The sequence below is a fragment of the Oncorhynchus kisutch genome, linkage group LG10 (genome assembly GCF_002021735.2).
Source record: "Oncorhynchus kisutch isolate 150728-3 linkage group LG10, Okis_V2, whole genome shotgun sequence".
NCBI classification, from domain to species: domain Eukaryota; kingdom Metazoa; phylum Chordata; class Actinopteri; order Salmoniformes; family Salmonidae; genus Oncorhynchus; species Oncorhynchus kisutch.
Window position 1 is genome coordinate 38,701,131 of NC_034183.2, and position 25,830 is coordinate 38,726,960.

The following is a 25,830-nucleotide window of genomic DNA, read 5'->3' on the forward strand; positions in this document are numbered from 1 at the left end:
TAATTATTTCGCAACAGCTTTTTATTTTATTAGACTATCACAGGGTAAGCACTGCCTACCCTCGCTGAGGTCTTTAAGTGAAAACTCATCTGAAACATATTAAAAGGTTGCTCTGATAGGAGTGCTGAGTGGTACAGTACTGGAGCCACGCAAGCAAAGACATCACACAGAGACAGACACCCTAAAACCATAGAACTAAGACAGCCAACAAGGAAGTAAAGGCATGAGTATACAGAATTCAAAACATCACGAAGGGAAATCCTAACTTAATTCAATTGAAAACACTCCTTCCTAAATTGAATTGTTACACTAATCACGTTCCATGATATGCAGAATAGATCTGATAACATTCACAATGCCTATGCAATACACAAACCTTATCTGGTATCCATTATCTAACAAATACAGTGCATTATATGACTAATGGCGACAGGGTAGAATGGGATGGGATGGGAGAGGGTGATGGGGTGAGACAATTACTATTCATTTCTTTTACATGTTTGATTCTTACATACAACAGATAGGTGCAGTGAAATGTGTTGTTTTCCCATGATGAAAAAGAAGGGGATAGCCTAGTAAAGAACAGCCCCTTGAGACACCTCCATCCACATCTAAATCTAGCAGAGCAGCTGTGCACAGCAGCCAGTTGTAAACACACACATGTGCACACACACACATCAATGCATACACGTGCACTCACACGGACACACGCAGACATGTACACACACACATCAATGCATACACGTGCACTCACACGGACACACGCAGACATGTACATACACACGTGAACTCTCTCTCTCTCACCCTCTCTCAGTTGTCCTGGCAACCCCTCCCGTGGAGTGTTGAGATATTATTAGCTTTCAGTGGTGATGGTTCTGTGTGAGAGTGGGTTGTTTATAACCGAATACAAAAGGCTTCGAGGGAATATCGCTTTCCTTCCCTGATGATTGTATTAAGCTTTTCACACATTTTTCATGGTGATTTTTTTTTTACCAATAAACCAGTCAGCACATGACATGCAATTTTCACCCACCCAAATTACTGTAATAATTTCACACCACTCAACACTGAGTAAAAGAACAGAGACAGTTGGACTCATTAAGACAGCAGAGTACTGAAAGAGGGCAAATCAGTCATTTAAACCATAAGGATTATCAGAAAAAAAGTGCAGTTATCTTGGAATGGGAGATACAGGCATAATAGTTTAGGATTACACCGATGACAACATCTGCTTTCCAAATGAAAAATACTGTATAATCCACAAAATAACAACACTAATACTCAGCCATATTGACACATTTTAACACATCCACCCACATAAGAACCTGATGCACAGATTCATTGCATTGCGATTCACTGATTATACATATTGCATTGACTGGTTAAGTACTTTAGGTAGTTTTAGGACATCCACAATAGCAATCATGTGCAAACAGTAGGAACATTCTAGATGCTCTTTGCATGCTATGGTATAGTATGTATGAGAAGGATTCAGGTATCTATAATTCATAGATAGGGTGTTTTACAATCATTTTGACATGGGATTGATCAGTAAGGGCAAACTTTGGTCATTAACTAGGTTCTATAGATGTGTATGTGTAACAAATACATTTTATTTTGGAAATTGTTCATCTTCTATGGTACTGTATATTACAATGCACACAGGAAGAGAGGGTAAACAAAATATCAACTTTATCCCAAATATAATACTGTCAATGTTCTAGAAAGTTAGTGCAGTCACATTTAGAGTGAATAGAACATAATGTAATGGTGTTGTACTCTCCTACTCATCCACACCTGATGTCTTGCACAATGGCAATGGTAGAAGTTTGTATAATAATTGCAATCAACCACAACACCAGTCCAAGACCCCTTTCTCTTAACCTTTGACCTGTTTGGTCATCATATGGGAGCAGGCTAAGCGTCTTTAGTGGCGTAATACATCCACCTCACAGAAATGTAACATCATCCTGCGACTGCACCCATCGCCAATGGGCGTCATACTCCAGGTGCATTGTGCCGTTCATCTTGCAGCCATCCAGGTCTATCTTGCCGTTCTTATAGGGTTTGAGTTTGGGGCTCTGGTTTTTCCCCAGCTTCTCAGCCAGGCAGGCCCGGGCCGAGTCAGCAAGTCCTCCTGCTTGCCTGACTGCCTTCTCCAGGACACCATTGCTCTTACTGGGCTGCTGCATTTGGTTGGAGTCCTTGGTGTCCTTGGTGATGGTGGTTCCTTTCACTACCTTTTTGGCCTTAGTCCAAATGGGAGGCTCTTCTTTGGGGATCTCTGGCTTGACTTGGGGAGCCCCAGGCCCAACAACTACCTTGACCCCTGTGCCCGGTCCTAACTCAGCTCCTGCCCCTCCTGTCCCAGCCAAAACCCCTGCCCCAGACACTGCCCCTGCTCCAGCACCTCTCCCCGCCCCTACCCCAGCACCTGTCCCTCCGCCAGTCCGAGTGGGCATCTCAGTCCCCAGTGGAGTAGAACACAGCGCATACTCAGAACTAGAGGGGCAGTACTCATCCATGTCGTCCGCCAGGGTGTCCAGGTAGCTACCTATAGAGATGTTATCCAGCTTGTCGTTGAGGGGGTCCTGCAGGCTGCTCCAGCTGTCTCTCCAGGAGGTGTCTCCTCCAGGGCCCTCTCCCAGGCTGTACTGGCTGCTGGTCAGGCTGCTGCAGCGGCTGGCCAGGGTGCCGCGCTCCTCCAGGAGCCACTTGCATGCCTCGATCCCCTCGTGCACCGCCAGCAGCTGCTGCAGGATCTTCACATCCACCGAACGCAGGTGGGCCTATGGAGAAGAAGATGACTGTACTTTATTGATCCAGCAGAGAGGAGAGAGGGTGGGAGAAAAGAGGAGAGGGGGTGGGAGAAAAGAGGAGAGGGGGTGGGAGAAAAGAGGAGAGAGGGTGGGAGGAAATCAATGGACCCAGGAGAGAGGAGAACCCTTAAAAAGAAAAGGTTCCTGGAGGATCCTTTACGTGTTCTTCAAATTGAAACTAGGGGGAACCCCTATAATTTCTTTGAAGAACCCCCATTAACAGTTCCAGAAACAACCTTTTTGGGGTTCCTTTTTTAACCACCCTCTCCCTCCCCCGTTATTATTATTATTAATAATCATAACAATCAGCACAAAAATAACAACAATAACACAATGTTTTACTTGTCAGTGTTTATTAGGATTTTAGTGGCAAAGCAGAATCTAAAAATCTAAAAATGAGGTACACTGCCAGCCCCAAGTCCAATTGGTATATCCTCTGGCGTGTTGATGTTGATGTTCTCTGTAGGCTATCCATAGCCAGAATGATTTTGCAGTGCATGGTGATCGAACAGGTTTCATGTTATATTCATCAAAGGTGTAGGCAGGGTGAAGTCTGTGAATACAAAAAAAATATCCAATTACACAGATGATTAACAAAATGTGCACATGACAGTAGTAATATCTTGGTTTTTGTAGTTAAAAATGATGCGAATGAAAAAATGGTCACGGTTTTCGTACACATACCTTGTCCATAATGTGAAGGCCTCTGGGATCTTCATTGAAAAGGTAACGGAGGAGGAAGATGGCTGCTGTGACTGAGTCCTATAAGGTTTTAGAGAAACCATTCATTCAAATTAATTGTAGATGATACATGTGCATAACATTATCAGACAAACCAATACCAATTGTTCATACCTTTGTGTGCCTCCTCGTCAGTATACCTGCAAACAGACACACAAATAAGTGAGCAATTCAGTCATCTGTGCTATAGCCTTCAACATATTCTTACCTCTTTGTTGAGTCATATCCATTGAATTTTCTGGTTTAGAAATAAAAAAAATTAAAGGGAGAAAGTCTCGAATAACACAACCATCTGCACAAATATAAAAAGATAGATGGTATCATCATAAAACAATATACATTTAGATCGTAAAGGGAGGAACCTTACCTGAAATTGAGGAGATCTTAAAATTTTTGTGCCTGCACCTGCAGTCCTTCAGTTGGGCAGTTAGGTTCCAGCAAGAATCCCCACCTCCTATGGGGTTCTTGGAAGGACTTTTTGGGGGCATTTTTCAGTGCCAAAAACAAAGGTTTTACAAGGAAGTTTGAGGATTTTAGAAGAACCGTTGTTGAACCCCTACTTTTTTTTGAGTGAGGGAGCAAAAGGCCATGTATTCACTTGAGTTGCTTACCAAGAAGACATTGAATGTTCCTGAGTGGCCTAGTTACAGATTTGACTTAATCGGCTTGAAAATCTATGGAAAGACGTGAAAAGGGCTGAAGGGAGCTATATGAGGACGGGCCCATTGTAATGCCTGGAATGGAATCAATGGAAAGGAGTCAAAGATGCTCCTCCCACCAGCCTCATCTGATCTGCCCTCCTGGCTTCATCTGTTCCTCCTCCCCTCTTCTCTCAACTTTGAAAACACTTGTTTGACACCGTTCGATTCATTCCATTCCAGACTTTATAATGAGCCCTTCCTCCTATAGCTCAACAGCCTCCTCTGGGGGAGATATACTTTTTCTTAATAAAAATAATGAAAAAAAGGTATAACGTGAAGGGTGGAAGATGAATGTAGTAGCAGGGTGATGGGAGCAAGAAGAGAAAATATAATTAGGGGTAAGTTTCATTCCTCACAGACAAAAGCAGTTGCCAACAGCAGTAAATTGAATTTTTTTTAAAGGGTTTATTTTACGAGTCTACTTATGGAAATAAGGAGGCACCACTGCTTTTTTAATGCATGTAGGAGGGATGTTGAATAAGCGAAAGGGAGAGAGAAGAGAAAAAGCAGTGCAAGATGGGAAATCCAACAGAACACAATAGCAGAGATGTGCTCCAGTCCAGTCAGGAGCTAGGGCCTCTCTCTCTCTCTCTCTCTCTCTCTCTCTCAATAAGTTACATGTATAAGAGTTGTTCTGCTGATGGCAAAGTCACACTGACTTTGCTGTAGTAATGAGTGCCTCCCTGTCTCTGCAGACCCTCCAAAGTATACTGTGCTTTCTGGACTGGCCCCAGGGATAGCAGAACCAACTGAATACATCACACTCTTAGAATGCAACTGTGAGTCTCATAGCCTAAAGTCTACAGTTCCAGGACAGTGGATTAAGCGCGCACACATAAAGCACACAAGATCTCTGATCTTTTGCAGTCTTTGTGTACCCCCCCCACCATGACCCTGCAGGTCAAGTCAATGAAAAAGCCTATTGATGGATTTCTAGAGCCTTAAAACATGGTCACTACATAGTATTAACGGCTGTACCTTCAGGTCTCTGCATCCCTTAGACAGAGCAATACATCGATCATGTGGATATAGATCCGCCATTCATCTCGGTCAGGCTGCATCATCATAACTAAAACCACAAAACACTCATTTGGAAATAAGAGAAATGTGATCATTAGAGTAATATGGGAAGCACAGACGTAATAGAGGACAATGTTGTTTATCAAATCCAATTTCTTTGGTCACCTACACAGGGATGTTACTGCGAGTGTAGCGAAATGCTTATGCTTCTAGATCTGACAGTGCAACATTATCTAATAGATAATATCTAACAATTCCACAACAAAACCTAATATCTAACAAATTCCACAACAAAACGTAATACACACAATCCAGTAAAGGAATGGGATGAGAATATACAAGTATAAAATATATGGATGAGCAGTGACAGAATGGCTAAGATGCAATAGATAGTGAAGGACACAGTATACAGTATATACATATGGAATGAGTAATGCGAGATATGTATACATTCTTAAAGTGGCATTATTAAAGTGACTAGTGTTCCATTTATTAAAGTGGCCAATCATATCAAGTCATCATCTCTCTGTACTAGTGGTGGCTGTTTAACAATCTGATGGCCGAGAGCTGTTTTTCAGTCTCTCGGTCCCAGCTTTGATGCACCTGTTCTGACCTTGCCTTCTGGATGAACAGGCAGTGGCTCGGGTGGTTATTGTCCTTGATGATCTTTTTTGCCTTCCTGTGACATCGGGTGTTACAGGTTTCCTGGAGGGCAGGTAGTTTGCCCCTGGTGATGCGTTGTGCAGACCGCACCACCCTCTGGAGAGCTCTGCGGTTGTGGGCGGTGCAGTTGCCGTACCAGGCGGTGATACAGCCCGACAGGATGCTCTCAATTGTGCACCTATAAAAGTTAGTGAGGGTTTTCAGTGACAAGCTACATTTCATTTTTTCAGCCTCCTGAGGTTGACGAGGCACTATTGCGCCTTCTTCACCACACTGTCTGTGTGAGTGGACCATTTCAGTTTGTCTGTGATTGTACACTGAGGAACTTTAAAAAAAACTTTCCACCTTCTCCATTGCTGTCCCATCGATGTGGATAGGGACCGTCTCCCTTTGCTGTTTCCTGAAGTCCACGATCATCTCTTTTGTTTTTCTGACATTGAGTGAGAGGTTGTTTTCCTGACACCACATTCTGAGGGCCCTCACCTCTTACCTGTCTCGTTGTTGTTGGTAATCAAGCCTACCACTGTAGTGTCGTCTGCAAACTTGATGATTGAGTTGGAGGCGTGCATGGCCATGCAGTTGTGGGTGAACAGGGAGTACACGAGAGGGCTGAGAACGCATCCTTGTGGTGCCCCAGTGTTGAGGATCAGCAAAGTGGAGATGTTGTTTCCTACCTTCACCACCTGGGGGCGGCCTGTCAGGAAGTCCAGGACCCAGTTGCACAGGGCGGGGTCGAGACCCAGGGCCTTAAGCTTAATGAGAAGTTTGGAGGGTACTATGGTGTTGAATGCTGAGCTGTCGTCAATTAACAGAATTCTTACATAGGTATTCCTCTTGTCCAGATGGGATAGGGCAGGCAGTGTGATGGCGATTGCATCGTCTGTGGCTCTATTGGGGCGGTAAGCAAATTGAAGTAGGTCTAGAGTAACAGGTAGGGTGGAGGTGATATGATCCTTGAATAGTCTCTCAAAGGACTTCATGATGACAGAAGTGAGTGCTACGGGACGTTAGTCATATAGTTCAGTTACCTTAGCTTTCTTGGGAACAGGAACAATGGTGGCCATCTTGAAGCATGTGGGGACAGCAGACTGGGATAGGGAGAGATTGAATACATTTGTAAGCTCACCAGCCAGCTGGTCTGCGCATGCTCTGAGGACACGGCTAGGGATACCTAGCGAAGGTTAACACGTTTAAATGTTTTACTGACGTCGGCCCCGGAGAAGGAGAGCCCACTGTCTTTGGTAGCGGGCCGTGTCGGTGGCACTCTATTACCCTCAAAGCGCGCAAAGAAGTTGTTTAATTTGTCTGGGAGCAAGACATCGATGTCCGCGACGGGGCTGGTTTTCCTTTTGCAATCCGTGATTGTCTGTAGACCCTGCTGTAACGGCAGATTTCCCCTTCGTCTGAAGAGGAGTAAGGATCGGACCAAGATGCAGCGTGGTAAGTGTTCATGACAATTTATTAAAAACTAACTGAACACTGAAATACAAAACAATAAACGATGTGATGAAAACGAAAACCGAAACAGTACCGTGTGGCGACAAACACTCACACGGAAACAAACATCCACCAACCAACAGTGAAACCCAGGCTACCTAAATATGATTCTCAATCAGAGACAAATAACGACACCTGCCTCTGATTGAGAACCATACTAGGCTGAACACAAAAACCAACATAGAAAAACAAACAGACTGCCCACCCCAACTCACGCCCTGACCATACTAAATAAAGACAAAACAAAGGAAATAAAGGTCAGAACGTGACACCTGTCACATACGTCTCTTGCGATAATATAAAACACAATGGATATTGTTTCAATCAATCAACCTTCCACTGAGTGACTGAGTGCCCTTTCAGTGAACTATTCTCCATCCAGGGAAACAAAGGGATTGGAAGTGGGATAACATTGCCTTAGACTCAACTTCTTTGGCCCTATACTTTCCAATAGAAAATGTATACACTCCTGCCAGCTCAAGTGTAGACAGCAGGGCTGGGTTTTGTTCAGGACTGAGGTTTGGGGTTTTAGCTGGCGGTTTCTCTAGAAGCTGAGTGATAAACTGCTGAGCATAGCTGTAAATATTATTCCCATGGCTCGGCACTGAGGCCCTCCAGGACATCTACAGGACCTGGTGCCACAGGAAGACCAAGAAGATCATCAAAGACCCCAGCCACCTGAGCCACGGCCTGTCTCCCCCCCCCCCCCCCCCCCCCCCCCCCCCGCTTTAGTCACCCCGCTACCATCTAGAAGGCGGAGACTGTACAGGTGCATCAAAGCTGGGACCCAGAGGCTGATGAATAGCGTCTGTCTCCAGGCCACCTTCGAGACCACTGCTCTATGAACAGAAGAGTCATAGAACACTGGTCACTTTAATAATGATTACATACCGTTTCCCCCACTTTCTTTCTATATAGATTATTTTAGTCTTGACTCATCCTATATAACTACCGCGTTGTCGTTCCGACATTTCTTCATTTCTTTCTTTTTACCTTTTTGGATTATGTATTGTTTCTATTGCTAGGTTTTAGTGCACTGTTGAAGCTGGAAACACAAGCATTTCGCTGCACATACAATAACATCTACAAATCTGCAATAAACTTTGATTTGATTTGCAGTGGCAGACACACCATGCCATGTCGCTGAAGAGGCTCAGGTCTGGCTGAGTGTCCATCTGTATGCTCTCTCAATGCCCGCCTGTGTGCCAGTACTTCCTATAGGGCTGTCTTACGGACAGTCTGCAGTAGGATGGGGAGAAGGGAGTTTATTGCCTTTTGGAGTTTAGCCCTCAGCGGCCTTGAGGATTGTAGAGGTGTTTTCACAGCCAAAAAGACTCCAGTTTTCCGAAGGAGGCGCTGGGCCAGACAGCTCCCGGCTAATCCACAGGATTCTGGAAATTCTTTCACCGGCATTCGGCTTGTATTTCATGCACCATGCCGCGCTCAGCTGAACTCACACCGAATTAACAGCACTCTGTGTGTGTGTGTGTGTACGCGCGCAGCACTTTTAGCACTCTAGTATCCTCAGCCTTCATCCCAAAATGACAAGCTAGCGCTCGATGCTTCTTGAGATGGAACTTTATCGACAGGGCCAGGGATAGAGCCTCTTACTCTAGGGGAAAATCAGATTTCCAGGCTTGATGTGCCATTTCAACAAGCAGAAATCTAGACGCGCACGCCACTCACACACAAACACACACAGTGTTATGATTTAGCTTGAATGCACACACAGCTGACCCTATAGACCAATGAACCATAGACACGCTCCAATGCTGAGACCAGTCTGGCAATGTCACACTGCAAACAGGCGCCGTGGCGCACTGCTGTAGCCCTGCAGGGGAATAAAACAACAAACTCAATCTCTCAGGCTTTATTGGCATGGGAAAAATATGTTTACATTGCCAAAGCAAGTGAAATGTCAATAAACAAAAACAGAAATAAACAATCAGAAATTAACAGTAAACATTGAACTAAAAAAGGTTTTAAAAGAATATAGACATTCCAAATGTTATATTATTGGCTGTGTACAGTGTAATAATGTTCAAATAGCTTAAGTATGATAGGGAAAATAAATAAACAGATAAATATAGGTTGTATTTACAATGGCTTTTGTGCACAACTGGTTGCCCTTTTGTTGTTGCAAAAGGTCACAAATCTTGCCGCTGTGGTGGCACACTGTGGTATTTCACCCAGTAGATATGGGAGTTTCTCAAGATTTGATTTGTTTTCAAATTCTTTGTGGGTCTGTGTAATCTGAGGGAAATATGTGTAATATGGTTTTACATTTGGCAGGAGGTTAGGAAGTGCAGCTCCGTTTCCTCCTCATTTTGTGGGCAGTGGGCACATAGCCTGTCTTCTCTTAAGAAACAGGAGTGCCAGTGGCGGCCTCTCTCAATAGCAAGGCTATGCTCACTGAGTTTCCACATAGTCAAAGCTTTCCTTCATTTTGTGTCAGTCACAGTGCTCAGGTATTCTGCTACTGTGTATTCTCTGTTTAGGACCAAATAACATTCCACTTTGCGCTGTTTTTGTTGTTGTTGATTCTTTCCAATGTTACAAGTAATTCTCTTTTTCTTTAGTTTGGTCTAATTGTATTGCTGTCCTGGGGCTCTGTGGGGTCTGTTTGTTTTTGTGAACAGAGTCCCAATACCAGCTGACTGAAGGGATTTTGATAATTAATGGGAATCATCCTAATTCTGCTCTGCATGTATTATATGGTGTTCTACGTTGTATACGGAGGATGTTTTTGCAGAATTCTGCATGCAGTCTCAATTTGGCGTTTGTCCCATTTTGTGAGTTTGTGGTTGGTGAGTGGACCCCAGAAATCACAACCATAGAGGGCAATGGGTTCTATAACCTACTCAAGTATTTTTTGCCAGATACAATTTGACACTCCAATTAGTATGTTCCTTTTGATGACATAGGCCTTTCTTGCCTTCTCTTGTAGCGGCAGGTAGCCTAGTGGTTAGAGCTTTGGGCCAGTAACCGAAAGGTTAGAAGATCAAATCCCCGAGCTGACAAGGTAAAAATCTGTCATCTACCCCTGAAGAAGGCAGTGAACACCCTGTTCCTAGGCAATCATTTATAATAAGAATTTGTTCTTAATTGACTTGCCTATTAAAATTTAAATGTACAGCTTTGTGGAAGTTACCTGTGGTGCTGATGTTTAGGGCGAGGTAGGTACAGCTTATTGTGCTCTACTCAACAGTGAGTATGGTTAAATGCACACAACCATGTGATTATTGTGGATAATCAGATGAATATGATAGTTTGATTGAAACGTTTACATGCTTTGCAAGAAGAATGACTTCCCTAATAATCCTGTTTACCTGGACACATCTGAAATAAGGCACTCTGATAAATGCAGAGAATAGCCAATCAAAATAAACGTTCTACCACAGCAACCCTGTTATTTTTGGGAAGCATATTTGATTCTGAGTTCAGACATACAAAGTTTGTATGTGAAAACCACTTCTAAGATGCATACATTTAGATGTTCTGAACTCACTTTACTCAAGCTAAAGAGGAAGCTTGCTCGGTTGGTGCTAGCACGTGTGCTGGGACGCCGATTAAGGTGTTTACATGTCCTAATAATTAGAAAGATTGCTCAGATAATTAGGTGTTTTAATTGGCCTATGCTTACTTCGATTTTGACCTTACGCCAAATAAGATAAGCAGAGTAAGGTGTTTACATGACTTTTGCATCATCTGCCTGCTGCCACAATCAGTTTATTATCAAATTATTACTGTGCATGTAAAACATAATTATGGTCATTGTGGAATTTGTGATTACGGTCCTGGCAAGTGGACTTTTTTTGGAACACCATTATTTTTGTCTTACTGAGATTCAGGGCCCAAGTCTGACAGAATCTGTGCAGAAGATCTAGGTGCTGCTGTGGGCCCTCCTTGGTTGGGGACAGAAGCACCAGATCATCAGCAAACAGTAAACATTTGACTTCAGATTCTAGTAAGGTGAGCCCGGGTGCTGCAGACTGTTCTAGTACCCTCACCAATTCATGGATATATATGTTGAAGAGGGCTCTTTCACTCTGTCGCCAATTCGTTTATATATACACTGCTCAAAAAAATAAAGGGAACACTTAAACAACACAATGTAACTCCAAGTCAATCACACTTCTGTGAAATCAAACTGTCCACTAAGGAAGCAACACTGATTGACAATACATTTCACATGCTGTTGTGCAAATGGAATAGACAACAGGTGGAAATTATAGGCAATTAGCAAGACACCCCCAATAAAGGAGTGGTTCTGCAGGTGGTGACCATAGACCACTTCTCAGTTCCTATGCTTCCTGGCTGATGTTTTGGTCACTTTTGAATGCTGGCGGTGCTTTCACTCTAGTGGTAGCATGAGACAGAGTCTACAACCCACACAAGTGGCTCAGGTAGTGCAGCTCATCCAGAATGGTACATCAATGCGAGCTGTGGCAAGAAGGTTTGCGGTGTCTGTCAGCGTAGTGTCCAGAGCATGGAGGCGCTACCGGGAGACAGGCCAGTACATCAGGAGACGTGGAGGAGGCCGTAGGAGGGCAACAACCCAGCAGCAGGACCACTACCTCCACCTTTGTGCAAGGAGGAGCAGGTGGAGCACTGCCAGAGCCCTGCAAAATGACCTCCAGCAGGCCACAAATGTGCATGTGTCTGCTCAAACGGTCAGAAACAGACTCCATGAGGGTGGTATGAGGGCCCGACGTCCACAGGTGGGGGATGTGCTTACAGGCCAACACCGTGCAGGACGTTTGGCATTTGCCAGAGAAAACCAAGTTGGCATATTCGCCACTGGCGCCCTGTGCTCTTCACAGATGAAAGCAGGTTCACACTGAGCACATGTGACAGACGTGACAATCTGGAGACGCCGTGGAGAACCTTCTGCTGCCTGCAACATCCTCCAGCATGACCGATTTGGCGGTGGGTCAGTCATGGTGTGGGGTGGCATTTCTTTGGGGGGCCGCACAGCCCTCCATGTGCTCGCCAGAGGTAGCCTGACTGCCATTAGGTACCGAGATGAGATCCTCAGACCCCTTGTGAGACCATATGCTGGTGCGGTTGGCCCTGGGTTCCTCCTAATGCAAGACAATGCTAGACCTCATGTGGCTGGAGTGTGTCAGCAGTTCCTGCAAGAGGAAGGCATTGATGCTATGGACTGGCTCGCCCGTTCCCCAGACCTGAATCCAATTGAGCACATCTGGGACATCCTGTCTCGCTCCATCCACTAACGCCACGTTGCACCACAGACTGTCCAGGAGTTGGCGGATGCTTTAGTCCAGGTCTGGGAGGAGATCCCTCAGGAGACCATCCACCTCATTGTAGGGAGGTCATACAGGCACGTGGAGGCCACACACACTACTGAGCCTCATTTTGACTTGTTTTAAGGACATTACATCAAAGTTGGATCAGCCTGTAGTGTGGTTTTCCACTTTAATTTTGAGTATGACTCCAAATCCAGACCTCCATGGGTTGATTTGATTTCCATTGATCATTTTGGTGTGATTTTGTTGTCAGCACATTCAACTATGTAAAGAAAAAGGTATTTAATAAGAATATTTCATTCATTCAGATCTAGGATGTGTTATTTTAGTGTTCCCTTTATTTTTTGAGCAGTGTATATATATGTTGAAGAAGGTGGGGTTTGTTCACAAAATGGAACAAACACCAAATTGAGACTCTGCATGCAGAATTCTGCAAAAACATCCTCTCGCTCTCTCTTTCTCTATTGTCCTGCAAACAGAGTGAAGTGGACATCCTTGAGCAGGGGGATACTACCTCTATCTAACTCCATCCATCTCTCTCCCTCTATTTCTTTCTAATAAGAGCACGTTCAGATACAGCAGAAGGGTGACCTCTCAACCCAGCCCCCCCCCCGCTGTTCCATCTGTTTGCATACTCCCTTCCGCTCTGTTTCTTTCTCTCCCTCTATCGATACCTCCCACTTTCTCTCTGGCATGGAAAAGTACATGTCAGTCTCCACAGACTTGCACCCCTCGATATACATTGACTCTCTCCCTTCTAAACACTCTGGTTTCCTGTGAGTCGGTCTGTCCTGCCATCACTCTCTCTCTCGCATTCTTTCGCTCCATCTCTGTGAAAACCAGTGGCTCTTAGAGACTGAACAGGCCTCTCGCCACAGCCAACCTTCTGGTCTGCACAATGTCACCCTATCTTTCCATCTCTCTCTCGCTCTCTCAGACAGACAAAGGGAAGAGAAAAACTACAGTATACCTACCTCGGTCTAAACATCAGCACCACAGGTAACATCCACAAAGCTGTGAACGATCTGAGAGACAAGGCAAGAAGAGCCTTCTACACCATCAAAAGGAACATCCCAATCAGGACCTGGATAAAAATATTTGAATCAGTTCTAGAACCCATTTCCCCCTATAGTTGTGAGGTCTAGGGTCCACTCACCAACCAAGAGTCCTACGTGTACAACTTAAAACACAAAAGAATGCATGCAGAGCAGAATTAGGAAGATTCCCACAAATGATCAAAATACAGAAAAGAGCAATTAGATTCTTTCAGCCACCTAAAAAGGAAGTGATTCTCAAATCTTCCATAACAAAGCCTACACCAACAGAGATGAACCTGGAGAAGAGTACCCTCAGCCAACTAGCACTGGGACTCTGTTCACAAACACAAACAGACCCCACAGAGCCCCAGCACAGCAACACAATTAGACCCAACCAAATGATGAGAAAACAAAAAGATAATTACTTGACACATTGGATAGAATCAACAACAAAAAAGAGCAAACTGGAATGTCATTTGTCCCTAAACAGAGAATACTCAGTAGCAGAATACCTGACCACTGTGACTGACCCAAAATGAAGGAAAGCTTTGACTATATACGGACTCAGTGAGCATGGCCTTGTTATGGAGAGCGGCCGCCATAGCCTGTCTTCCCTTAAGAGCCAGGTCTGCCTATGTGCCCACTGCCCACCAAATGAAGTGGGAAACGACCTGCACTTCCTAACCTCCTGCCAAATGTACAACCATATTAGAAACACACATTTCCCTTAGAATACACAGATCCACAAAAATTTTTGAAAACAAATCCTGTCTTGATAAACTCCCATATCTATTAGGGATATGGCTGTTTAATCTGTTTAATCTGCCTGCAGACCGTCTCTCCCCTGTGACTTCCATCTGTGCAGCACAGCAGCAGTCAGTGAGAGGGAGAGGCAGGGAGTGAGTCATCCACTGGGCTATGACAACGCTTTGTAGCAATCACATTCCAGGACTTGTCATTTTAATAGGACACACACAGGTACAGTTGGCAGACAGTAGCCTATACATGGACATAAACGTTGAAATAAGTATTTTTTATTTAATTTATAAAAATTTTAAGTATTTTATTATTGAGCTCCAGACTGAAAATACAGTCGAAGCCAAACAGGCAGCTACGTAGCTGTCTGATATATAGACAAGAGGCTCGTCTATATGTCTTAGTCCCTATGACAGGGAGCTGGCTGCCCGTCATTGAGGACGGAGCGTCCGTTAACTTTAACTCAATAAAGCTGTTCAGAAAGACAGCTGAGATTCGGCAGCAGCTGTGGACCTTCTGGAGGGAAAGTAGTCCGACAGTAATCAGACAGCCTGACACTGAGCACATAACAGTCTCAGACCAGACTCTGAGAATGATCTGCGTCTCGGTCTGTCTTCACCTTCCAATATGTCGCAGTCTGTCTCAACTAAGCCATGTGTCTGAACAATATGATCAACTGATGACGTACGTTCAAAATAACTATTGGACTGAAGTGGAGGGGGGGAAAAAGACTCACATGGTAATATATCGCTCGTGTTGTGTCTAAATTATTGAGACATAACAGAAAGTTTGCACGTAAGGAATGTAAATATTTATGGAGTGGTATTCTCTTACTGTCCTAGCTAGCCTCCCTGTGACCTCCAAACGAAACAGACAGACGCTTCGTCTCTGCGGGAGAGGGTTACACGGACGGACGGACGGACAGACACACGCCGCATTTCTAATCCTATCGTGGAAACAGGCCATTTCAGAGTGTTTAACTGAAATCCATCATGGAGAGACTTTTAGGAGTCTCTCTGATACTTGGGCTAAATAAACAGAATAGTCTTTATTAAGGAAAGATTCCCTAGCTGTCTGCTCATAACAGAGCCCTGTGTTAAAGTGTTAGCAGTTCTCACTCTGCTCTGGTGGTAGTATCTGGTGAGTCCTCAATGATTGTCCATCTATCCCTGTGTTCTGTCCACGCACATGCCCGAGCAGGCACGCACACATGCAGTGAGACAGGTGAGATTCAGTGACAGCCGGCTCCCTGCGTTAAATCCGGGCACATAATCAGAGGGCAGTTAGAGAAGGTGAGAAAACGCAACAAAGGACGGCGCTACCGCCCTATGAGTGGGAGTGTGTGTGTGTGTGTGTGTGTGTGTGTGTGTGTGTGTGTGTGTGTGTGTGTGTGTGTGTGTGTGTGTGTGTGTGTGTGTGTGTGTGAAAAGACAATCAGCGGGCAGGGGCATAGGTGAAAAATGGCGACAAAGGACACCGTCGCCAGTGAGAAGGTGAGAGTGTGACAGAGCATGTGCAAGCAGACATGTGTGTAGCCTATTCTGTGTACGCAGAATTCTGATGAAAGTGCAATGTCCGGTACCCCTCTGTTCTCCTGCTACCCAACCCCGCTCAGAGAGATGAAATACAGGTCCAACACAGAGCAGCCAAGCCCTGTACTGGCTAAGAGGTACGCTAGCTCTTAATCACTCGAGCCTCTGGCTGCATCCCAAATGGCATCCTTTCCCTATATTGTGCACTACTTTTGACTGGAGCTCTGGTTAGAAATAGTACACTATATAGGGAAATGATGCCATTTAGGACACAGCCTCTGTCTGCATCCTCTGGCTCAGCAGGGCTGATGATATCAAGGGGTTGTTATGTGATGCTGGCCGCCCATAGATTTATGACCCTCTTCATGCCCTCTAACCTCCAAACCCTCCCTATTTAGTTTGATCAAACCACTCACTATTGGTCCACCATGTCAGCACTGTGTAAAGTACCATCAGCACTCAAATCATACAATGGCTGTCTATTCACTTTAGGTAGGCCTATCGAATATATTGCTGGCAAAGCAAGAAAGTTTGGATTAACATTATAGACTGGATTGTTATGGGTACATTTCCTACAACATATGGTATTTTATGATGTTTTTTTTTAAAGTATCTTGGCGGTAGTCTGTGATCATTGTCAGGCCGGTCAGAGCAGATGACAAAATGACACCTGAGGGAAGACCAGTCTGTTCATGGGGGGTACAGATGTTAATTTGACCAGTATTGTTGGAGCAAAAAAATCCTGCAGCAACAGGATTTGAAGGTTTAGTCCATAATGTTGCTTGATCTTTGGTTAGGCTATTAGCTGCCAAAAATCAAAAGTGCAATACTGTTAATATAGCCTTGTGTCACTGCAAATTTTCAGTAAATTTATGTAAATCACGAAGCTCTGCTCTGCTTTTCCTGTGGTGCAGGAAAACTCTCGGCAACGAAAGATTGATCAAATTAAGATCCTTTGTATATGTAAACTGCTCTGTGTGTTTTCAATTCAAACCAAGGCGCCAAACGTGTCTTGTTTCGGTTTTTAGAAGGACACATCCATCGGGGCCTTTTGTGTAAAAGCTTTCCAATGCCACATTGATGTGCTGTCAGAACCAGTGGTGGCCACTAATTGGTTGAATACCCGGGGCGCAGGGTGGTTGAAGTTGTCAACAAAGCAGCATGACAGAAATATGACACCACATTTTTGAACTAATGGTAGTTTATTTGAGAACATATATAAAGCAATCTGTGCATTTGAACAAGAGCTTAAATACACCAATTTCACTGGCTGCCGCTGGTTTAAAACAGATTAGATTATACTATTCAGAATGAGCAGCAGGGTCACGAAAGAGCACAGCCGTGGGAATTAGGGGTACGGAGGGGGCTGCAGCACCATTAAAATATATATATATATATTTTTGTAAACATTGAGCCTTAACTAGTCCTCTATTAGTGGACCAATGCAGCCCTCTGTTTTTGTTTTAGCTATCTACTTATCAAAGGTAGATAACTGGCAAATTGGAAAAAGATCTACCAAACTATTTCTCAGTATTTTTCAAAATTACTGTAGCTGGCTAATTAATTTGATTGTGCTTTATGATACACACGGTTTTATGTTGTTTTAGTCCACACAACATGTCGCCCTGTAACCTACAGTGGAACCTGAGGGAAACGATCAAATTGGCCAGTCAACGTCATGCTTTTTTTGTCCTACCAGATCCATGATGAGAAGGTTCTAGCTATTGTATCGCTTTGTCCGACTCTTGTTGGATGGAGATGTCCAGTTTATCAGCTCCCAGGCTCCCATGACTATTATAATTCTTTATTTACAAGTTAATTACAATTTTCTTTTAGCTTTAGCGCTATCTGTACCTGTTAGAGCAGATCGAGTCTCATTTTTGCTAAAATAATATTATTATATTATTGATCGATTGACTATGACTTTTCAGATCGCCCAGTAATGCTATCTGCAGGGTTAGCTTCAGGAAAAAATATTGCAATTCTTCAGCCATTCCTGGACTTGTGACCAAAAACAGCTACATATGGACAGTACCAAAACAAATGATCTAATGATTCTGCCTCTTCGCAGCAAAATCTGCAGAGCTGGTAAGGTTGTATCTGTCACACCATGATCTGTTTCACCTGTTCCTGTGATTGTCTCCACCCCCTCCAGGTGTCGCTTATTCTCCCCAGTGTTTTTATCCCTGTGTTTCCTGTCTCTCAGTGCCAGTTCGTCTTGTATGCGAGTCAAGTCAACCAACGTGTTTTTCCTGTACTCCTTTTGCTATTCTCTTTTTGATAATCTTCCCGGTTTTGACCCCTGCCTGACGCTGGATTACTTTCCCACCTGCCTGATCATCCTGCCTGCCCTGACCTTGATTCTGCCTGCCCTTTGGTACCTGTTGGACTCTGAACTGGTTTGGACCCTTTTGCTTGTCCACGACCATTCTCTTGCCTTACCCGATTGGATTAATAAATATTGTAAGACTCCAACCATCTTCAGCTGGGTCTCGCCTTGTGTCATAATAGTATCCCCCATATAAATAACATTCTGTTGGTTGCAAAAATTGTGTAGAATAATTTAAGTGTAAAAATCCCAAGTTTTGAATCAGGCGTCGTTTTGCATATCGGTGCCATGGAATCGGTAAGTCAAATGTCTTCCAACTATTTTGCAATCTATATGGCACGGCTATCAATTTCTTTGTCCTTAGAAGCCCTTTTAACCAACAATGCAGTTTCAAGAAAAAAAAGTGTTAAGTAACATAATTAAAGAGCAGCAGTAAAATAACAATAGTGAGGCTATATACAGGGGGTACCGGTACAGTCAATGTGCAGGGGCACCAGTTAGTCGAGGTAATTGAGGTAATATGTACATGTAGGTAGAGTTAAAGTGACTATGCATTCCTCATGAAGCTGGTTGAGTGAATGCCAAGAGTGTGCAAAGTTGTCATCAAGGCTACTTTGAAGAGTCTGAATTATAAAATATATTTTGATTTGATTAACACTTTTTTGGTTACTATGTGATTCCATATGTGTTATTTCATAGTTTTGATGTCTTCACTATTACTCTACAATGTAAAATAAAGAAAAACCCTTGAATGAGTCGGTGCGTCCAAACTTTTGACTGGTACTGTATATACACACTGAACAAAAATCAAAACGCAACATGTAATGTGTTGGTCCCATGTTTCATGAGCTGAAATAAAATATCCCAGAAATGTTCCATATGCACAAAATACTTATTTCTCTCAAATGTTGTGCACAAATGTTCTTATAATCCCTGTTAGTGAGCATTTCTCATTCACCAAGATAATCCATCTATCTGACAGGTTTGGCATATCAAGAAGCTGGTGCACCTTGTGCTGGGGACAATAAAAGACCACTCTAAAATATGTAGTTGTCACACAACACCATGCCACAGATGTCTCAAGTTTTGAGGGAGTGTGCAATTGGCATGCTGACTGCAGAATGTCCACCAGAGCTGTTGCCAATGAATTTACTCTTAATTTCTCTACCATAAGCCTCCAACATCATTTTAGATTATTTGGAGGTACGTCCAACCGGCCTCACCACCACAGACCACATGTAACCAAGCCAGACCACTGCCTGGCTTCTTCACCTGGCAGTCACCCGGACAGCTGATGAAACTGAGGAGCATTTCTGTCTGTAATAAAGCCCCTTTGTGGTGAAAAACTCATTCTGATTGGTTGTGCCTGGCTCCCCACGGCTGCGCCCCTATCTAGTCATGTGAAATCCATAGATCAGGGCCTTTTGAATTTATTTAAATTGACTGATTTCCTTAAATGAACTGTAAAATTGTTGCATGCTGCGTTTATTTTTGTTCAGTAAAATTTCTACATTTGTTTTTGCCATGTTTAATTTAGATACTAAATGCTTTTACGTTACATTATGGGAGCTAAACATACAAAAAAAAAATATATATATATATATATATATATATACATACACACACACATGTATAAAAAAAATCCTGAAAGTATATATTTTTTTGAAAGTACTAAGGACTAATGTTACATGTAATTTTGTCTTTGAAACATTCATTTGAAATACTGTAGAATTCCATTAATTCCTATGGAGGACTGATTTTCTGAGGAGTGCCAATATGGCCGACCAGTAGCTTAAAAGCCTGTCATTGGCCAATACATAGCATCAACATTCCAGGGTTTATATACATCATTGGTCCACTGGCATCCGGTTTATACAGGCCAACATCACATGCGCGCACTTGCACTCAGTGCGCACAGGGAGAAGCGCGAGCAACGACGACGTCCACACGTCATCCAAAAACATAGCAGACATTGGATGAATTTAAAATATCTTCAGCTGTGAGTGATGAAGAAAAACAAATCGGCCTCGGGGACAATTATTTGAATAGTTCAATTGATATTTTACGCACAAAAGTGATGACCAAAATGTCTTATTAGGAATTTCCAAATCTGCCTTCTCCATGTGGCCTTGTATGGAAATTGTATTTTTGGACCGGGCGTCAGATAAACTGCAGTACCGATGCAAAACTATAGGACCGGAACCCTGGCCCCTTACCATAGGAATGCAAGACAGGGGAAAACAACAGCAAGCCCAAAATTCTCCGCTGGAGTCCTGTTTTGCACCGGGGGGAGAGCTGTGAAGGCATCTGTTATGGTAAACCAGGAATGTATCCTATCAATGAAAGATGGCTGGCCAGGCCTGTAATAAGCTTGGGAGAAATAGGCTAAGTAATCGATAGTTCGATTGTAATTTAAATAGAATGACAGATGTTTGCCATTATCTAATAGAATAGTAATTCACCAGGAATAAAACTTGGACCTATTAACAGGTCAAGTCTCAAACAATCATGACCTGTCAGCAAGAATGAATAGAACCACAACTTCATGGTTCATAGCAGTATGTAGGTCTGTAGCCCAAGGGCCAAGTTATGCTTTATTTCCTCGCAACTTCAGCCAACTGCCGCTGTTTGCATGGTGAAGGGCCACTCTCCTCAGTCGTAATAAAACGGATTGTTTCCGGGTTTCAGGGATACAGTATTTACAACCTAACTTCCGTTTACAGTGAAAACGTATTTGGGGTCTCCACTCAGGTGACGTTAGGTTAAAGACCAGCTGAATTATTGATTGGATGGATGCCTTATTTTCAGAAAGAGGATTTAGGACTAAGATGAACAGTAATACATATATTGTTCACCGTAGGCCTACTGACCACGAACAATATACTTGAGTTATTAGGGGATATTTAATATTACATGCCCAAAAGCAGAGCAACTGTTGGAGCCTGCTCATAATCTTTCTAACAGCAAAATAAAACAGGTATATAACTATATAGGTAGGCCTACAAAAGTCATAGCCCCCATACAAATCCTTACCATATCGACTTTTAGTTTTCGAATCTTCTCATCTAGGCTCTTCCTCTCTGTGATGTCTCCGTCTTTGGTCTCCGGCGAGTTCAACTTGGCATCTCCGCGTTGCGTTGACGCCTCTTCCCGCATCCACTTTAGCAAACCCTCCGGTGTCTTCCGTCCGATTTTCAACTCCAAATCTTTTAAATCTGGAACAGAGTCGTTGGAAACTGTGCCTTCATCCATAATCTTCCGTTCTTTGTTAAATCAAAAGTACACTACGTCCTCAGCTGTGTTTCTTGGATATCCTTGTCTGTTAAACTGCAATAACAGAAATCTCTAAGTGTAATGTCTGGCATCCTATGACCTACACAACTCCTCCACAATCAATGCGCCAGAGAGATAATAGGATAAAAAATGCACCAGGTCCTTTTATAGTTTTTTCAAATATGCCGAACACTGGGAAACATTAATAGACTATACTGCTGTTGAGCTCATGTATGTAGAACATAACCGATTACCATTGCAAACACGTCGATATGGAAGTTAGTGCGCTGTTATAGCCTATTCCCAGTATGCAAAATGACGTTCCAGAACTTTGACATCAAGTGCATTTCAGATGCTGAATTAAAGGTTAGAAGACCTATTTTCCAGACGTTGAAAATATGTAATCTACAGGATATTGAAAATAGTATTTTTGCATAATTGATCATATGTCCAAATTTGAACTACTATACATTCTCAATTATCACAACAATCATTTTTTATACTTAATATCAAAGAGAACCCAATTGAAGATTGCTTCCATCTATTTGCACTTATGTTAGCTTTTTCAAAACCTTTGAAACGTGCAGCAATTATTTTCAGATTAGTCTATACAACAGACCAAACCAACAGACCATTTCAAATACAATAACATTCTGAATAACGGTTACAGATTTGTTTTATTGCCATGACTGACATGTTGTTATTTATTTAGCTTAGTTGAATGCACTGACTGTAAGGCACTCTGGATTAGACCATCTGCTGAATTACAAAAATGCAAATGTGTTTAGTTTATTACTAGCAAAGCATGCTGGGTATTATTCTAATGTATTCCGCCCCCAAATAATTACAAATTTGGCTGTTGCGGACCAGATCCAAATCTGAACTAATCATAGACCTCGAGTATGTTTCACAAGTTGGAACATCACTGTACAGCACAGTTTAGTACAGTAGAGCATAGTAGAACACAGAAGACAATGTACAGTACAATACGGTACAGTGGTTGCTCAACTAAACGTTTTGAGATTATGCTGCGGGATTCAGAGGAAATTTGTGGTTTAGTACGGTACCCTTCGTCACTGCTTCATTGCTCCAGACCAGCGCAAGGGGGAGTTAGAGCACTGATTATGCTTTTGGGTCCCAAGGCGCTAATATGTCACTAACTGACAATGAATGGGCGACATAAACCAAATAGAAACTGATAATTGTGCACAACTTCAAAATGTAATTTCGCCTCCCGGGTGTACTGCAGCGCCAGTACAGCGCCAGAGACTCTGGGTTCGTGCCCAGCGACTCCTGTGGCAGGCCGGGCACAGTGCGCTCTAACCAAGGTTGCCAGGTGCACGGTGTTTACTCCGACACATTGGTGCAGCTGGCTTCCGGGTTGGATGCGCGCTGTGTTAAGAAGCAGTGCGGCTTGGTTGGGTTGTGTATCGGAGGACGCATGACTTTCAACCTTTGTCTCTCCCGAGCCCGTACGGGAGTGGTAGCGAAGAGACAAGATAGTAGCAACTAAAACAATTGGATACCACGAAATTGGGGAGAAAAAGGGGTAAAAATTAAAATAAAAAAATAATCATTTCAATGAACTGAATGATGAGGATGAATAAGGTGATTGAATTTAGAACAGTTGTAAGAATTGCTATTCCTCTGTCCTGCACGCACACCCCAGGAAAAATACAGTTTTTTTTGTTTCTACTTGTCAGTAACACTAAGGTTTTTATACCCAGAGAAACTAAAATGTTCAATTATATTCCATGATATTCTTTTAGTTGATGGTGCAGTAATAGCCATGGCACTTACATAAAGCTGAGTGACTCACTCATTCATTGCTTTGGATCAAAATAAATAAGGATAAAGATTCTTTCTGATATTCTTTAATAAAGAAATGTTTTGGTTATCCTGACCTGGACACCATGTCTCTAAAAGGAAAAATATTACCACCGTCTCTTGCGCATGTCACTTTCCATATGGATCCATAACGAATTACTATGGGAATAAATATCCCTGAATGACAGAAATATTGGAACAACGTAGGCTAATGAAGGTAAACAAATTGTTGCTTACTGGAAAATACTCTTTCAAAATTATTGGAAGAGGCAAGTGGAAGGGGGAAAAGACAGCATTCAGAGGTCAAGATAGCGCTGTTCTGAGACAAGCATGGGGACTGGTCTTGATAAATTAACCAGATTTTTTTTATTTTCACTGAATCTCCGTTTGGGTATTGGTTAGACTACAATTAGGGTGTGGAAATATTATGATTATTTTGGTCTTACTGTAGTACTGTAGCCTACTCCCGACCGGTCACGTTGTACAGCGCCATTATGGGCTATTAGCAGGACAATGGACTCTTGCCAAGAAGGAGGGTATGGGGAAAATTGTCTCATAAAATGTATGTCTTAGTTAGGTTGGCTGTATCACAACCGGGCATGATTGGGAGTCCCTTAGGGCGGCACACAATTGGCCTAGCGTTGTCCAGGTTTGGCCAGTGTAGTCCGTCATTGTAAATAATAATTTTTTCTTAACGGACTTGCCTAAAGGTCATGTTGTACAGCATTATATTTTCCTAACAGAAATCTGAGGGTTTCATTTTTAGTTGTTCTTGGAATAGAAACACCATAATATTAATCAAATTAATTAAGCTACATTTCTTCAAATCAATCCCACATACTATGTTCTTACAAAAAGGGTTTCTGAAGCGACGGTGGGCTTTTGTTTTTTCTCCCTCTAAAAACAGAAATAATTCTAAATACCAAACAGACTTTATTTACACTATTAGTAAGAATGTCTCACCTCATGTTTAAGAATGGCCTTTTTCTCACTCACATTCGGTTATTTGAACACCAAATAATCTCCAAAATATCGTTATTTTTTAAACAAACCATAGAAAGTTGGTTGCAATTTCAGTTTAATCCACTAGAAAAGACTAGAAAATAATAAACAAATATTGTGGTTAAACTCAAATATACAAGTTGATAAAAAAATATATAAATTGGAACCTTTAACAAGTGGAAGGGGGGAAAAGTATTATTAACCCTGTTTTTCACAAGCATAGCAGGCTGTGAATTCTGGAAAAAAAAACGTTTCTAGGAGTAGGACAATATATATTGGTCATATTAGTCATGGCTCCTGATTGGCACAGTGGTCTAAGGCACTGCATCTCAGTGCAAGAGGCGTCACTACAGTGCCTGGTTTGAATCCAGGCTGTATCACATCTGACCATGTTTGGGAGTCCCATAGGGCAGTGCACAATAGTCCGGGTTAGGGGAGGGTTTGGCCAGCCGGGATGTCCTTTTCCAAAAAATAGGCACGGTGGGCTTTTGGTTTCTCTCCCTCTAAAAACGGAAATAAATATTTTGGCCTTTAAAAATATTATTTTGGCCTTAATTCAGATTACAATCGCTCACTTTCGGTTATTTGAAAATGAAATCTCCAAAATATCGTCATTTTTTAAACAAAGTGATTATTATTATTAATTAATTTAGAATTATATAAAAGCGCCTTAGATATTGTCACAGATCAGATTTGCCCTTACAAAAAATGCCCCTTAGATATTCATTTAGAATCCTCCATTCTCTAAATGTAATTATTGGCGGAGAGTCACATCATTGAAAAAAATATTTTTACATATACTGTAGGCCTACCGTAGGCGACATGAGTCTCACTAGTGTTGAGTAATATGCTGTTAAAAGTGGTGTAGGTCTTATTTATTTAAAAAGCATATTGAAGTTAGAAGCAATAGGATTTGAAGCAATAGCCTACCCGCGTGGAGTCAACTATTTCAGCACCGTTTCACGCTGCTTTGAGACAAGCATGGGGACTGGTCTTGATAAATCAATGAGATTTTATTTTCACTGAATCTCCATTTGGATATTGGTTAGATTACAATTAGGGTGTGGAAATGTTATGCTCTTAGTACTGTAACCTACTCCCGACCGTCATGTTATACAGCGCCATATTTTCCTAGCGGAAACCCTGAGGGGTTTGTTTGTCGTGGAATAGAAACACCATAATATTAATCTAATTAATTAAGCTACATTACTTAAAGTCAATCCCTTAAAATCATTCCCATTCTTACAAAAAAGGTTTTACATTTTCTAGTACAGCCAATATTGAAGACTATCAAATGATTCTCAAAGATGCCCTCTGGTGTTCAAACTAGCATTAATGGCAACAATGGCTGACAATTAAATAA

General features: G+C 42.6%; 1 protein-coding gene and 2 long non-coding RNA genes across 3 annotated transcripts in view; 1 reads left to right on the forward strand and 2 right to left on the reverse strand.

Annotated features, from left to right (window-relative positions):
* On the reverse strand, window positions 1-22,748 carry LOC109897532 (uncharacterized). The gene is made up of 2 exons (XM_020492038.2): window positions 21,399-22,748; window positions 1-2,789 (listed from the first exon to the last, which is right to left on the reverse strand). The coding sequence occupies exons 1-2, from the start codon at window positions 21,615-21,617 to the stop codon at window positions 1,950-1,952; spliced, it is 1,059 nt and encodes a 352-aa protein (XP_020347627.1). The 5' UTR covers window positions 21,618-22,748; the 3' UTR covers window positions 1-1,949.
* LOC116375825 (uncharacterized) lies at window positions 3,167-4,392 on the reverse strand. Its single transcript, XR_004211225.1, has 3 exons — window positions 3,675-4,392; window positions 3,504-3,581; window positions 3,167-3,372 (listed from the first exon to the last, which is right to left on the reverse strand). It is a non-coding gene; the product is annotated as an uncharacterized LOC116375825 (long non-coding RNA).
* LOC116375824 (uncharacterized) overlaps window positions 20,263-25,830 on the forward strand; it is a 14,327-nt gene continuing 8,759 nt past the window's right edge. Inside the window, exon 1 of the long non-coding RNA XR_004211224.1 lies at window positions 20,263-20,680. This is a non-coding gene — a long non-coding RNA (uncharacterized LOC116375824). The remainder of the gene's footprint in view (window positions 20,681-25,830) is intronic.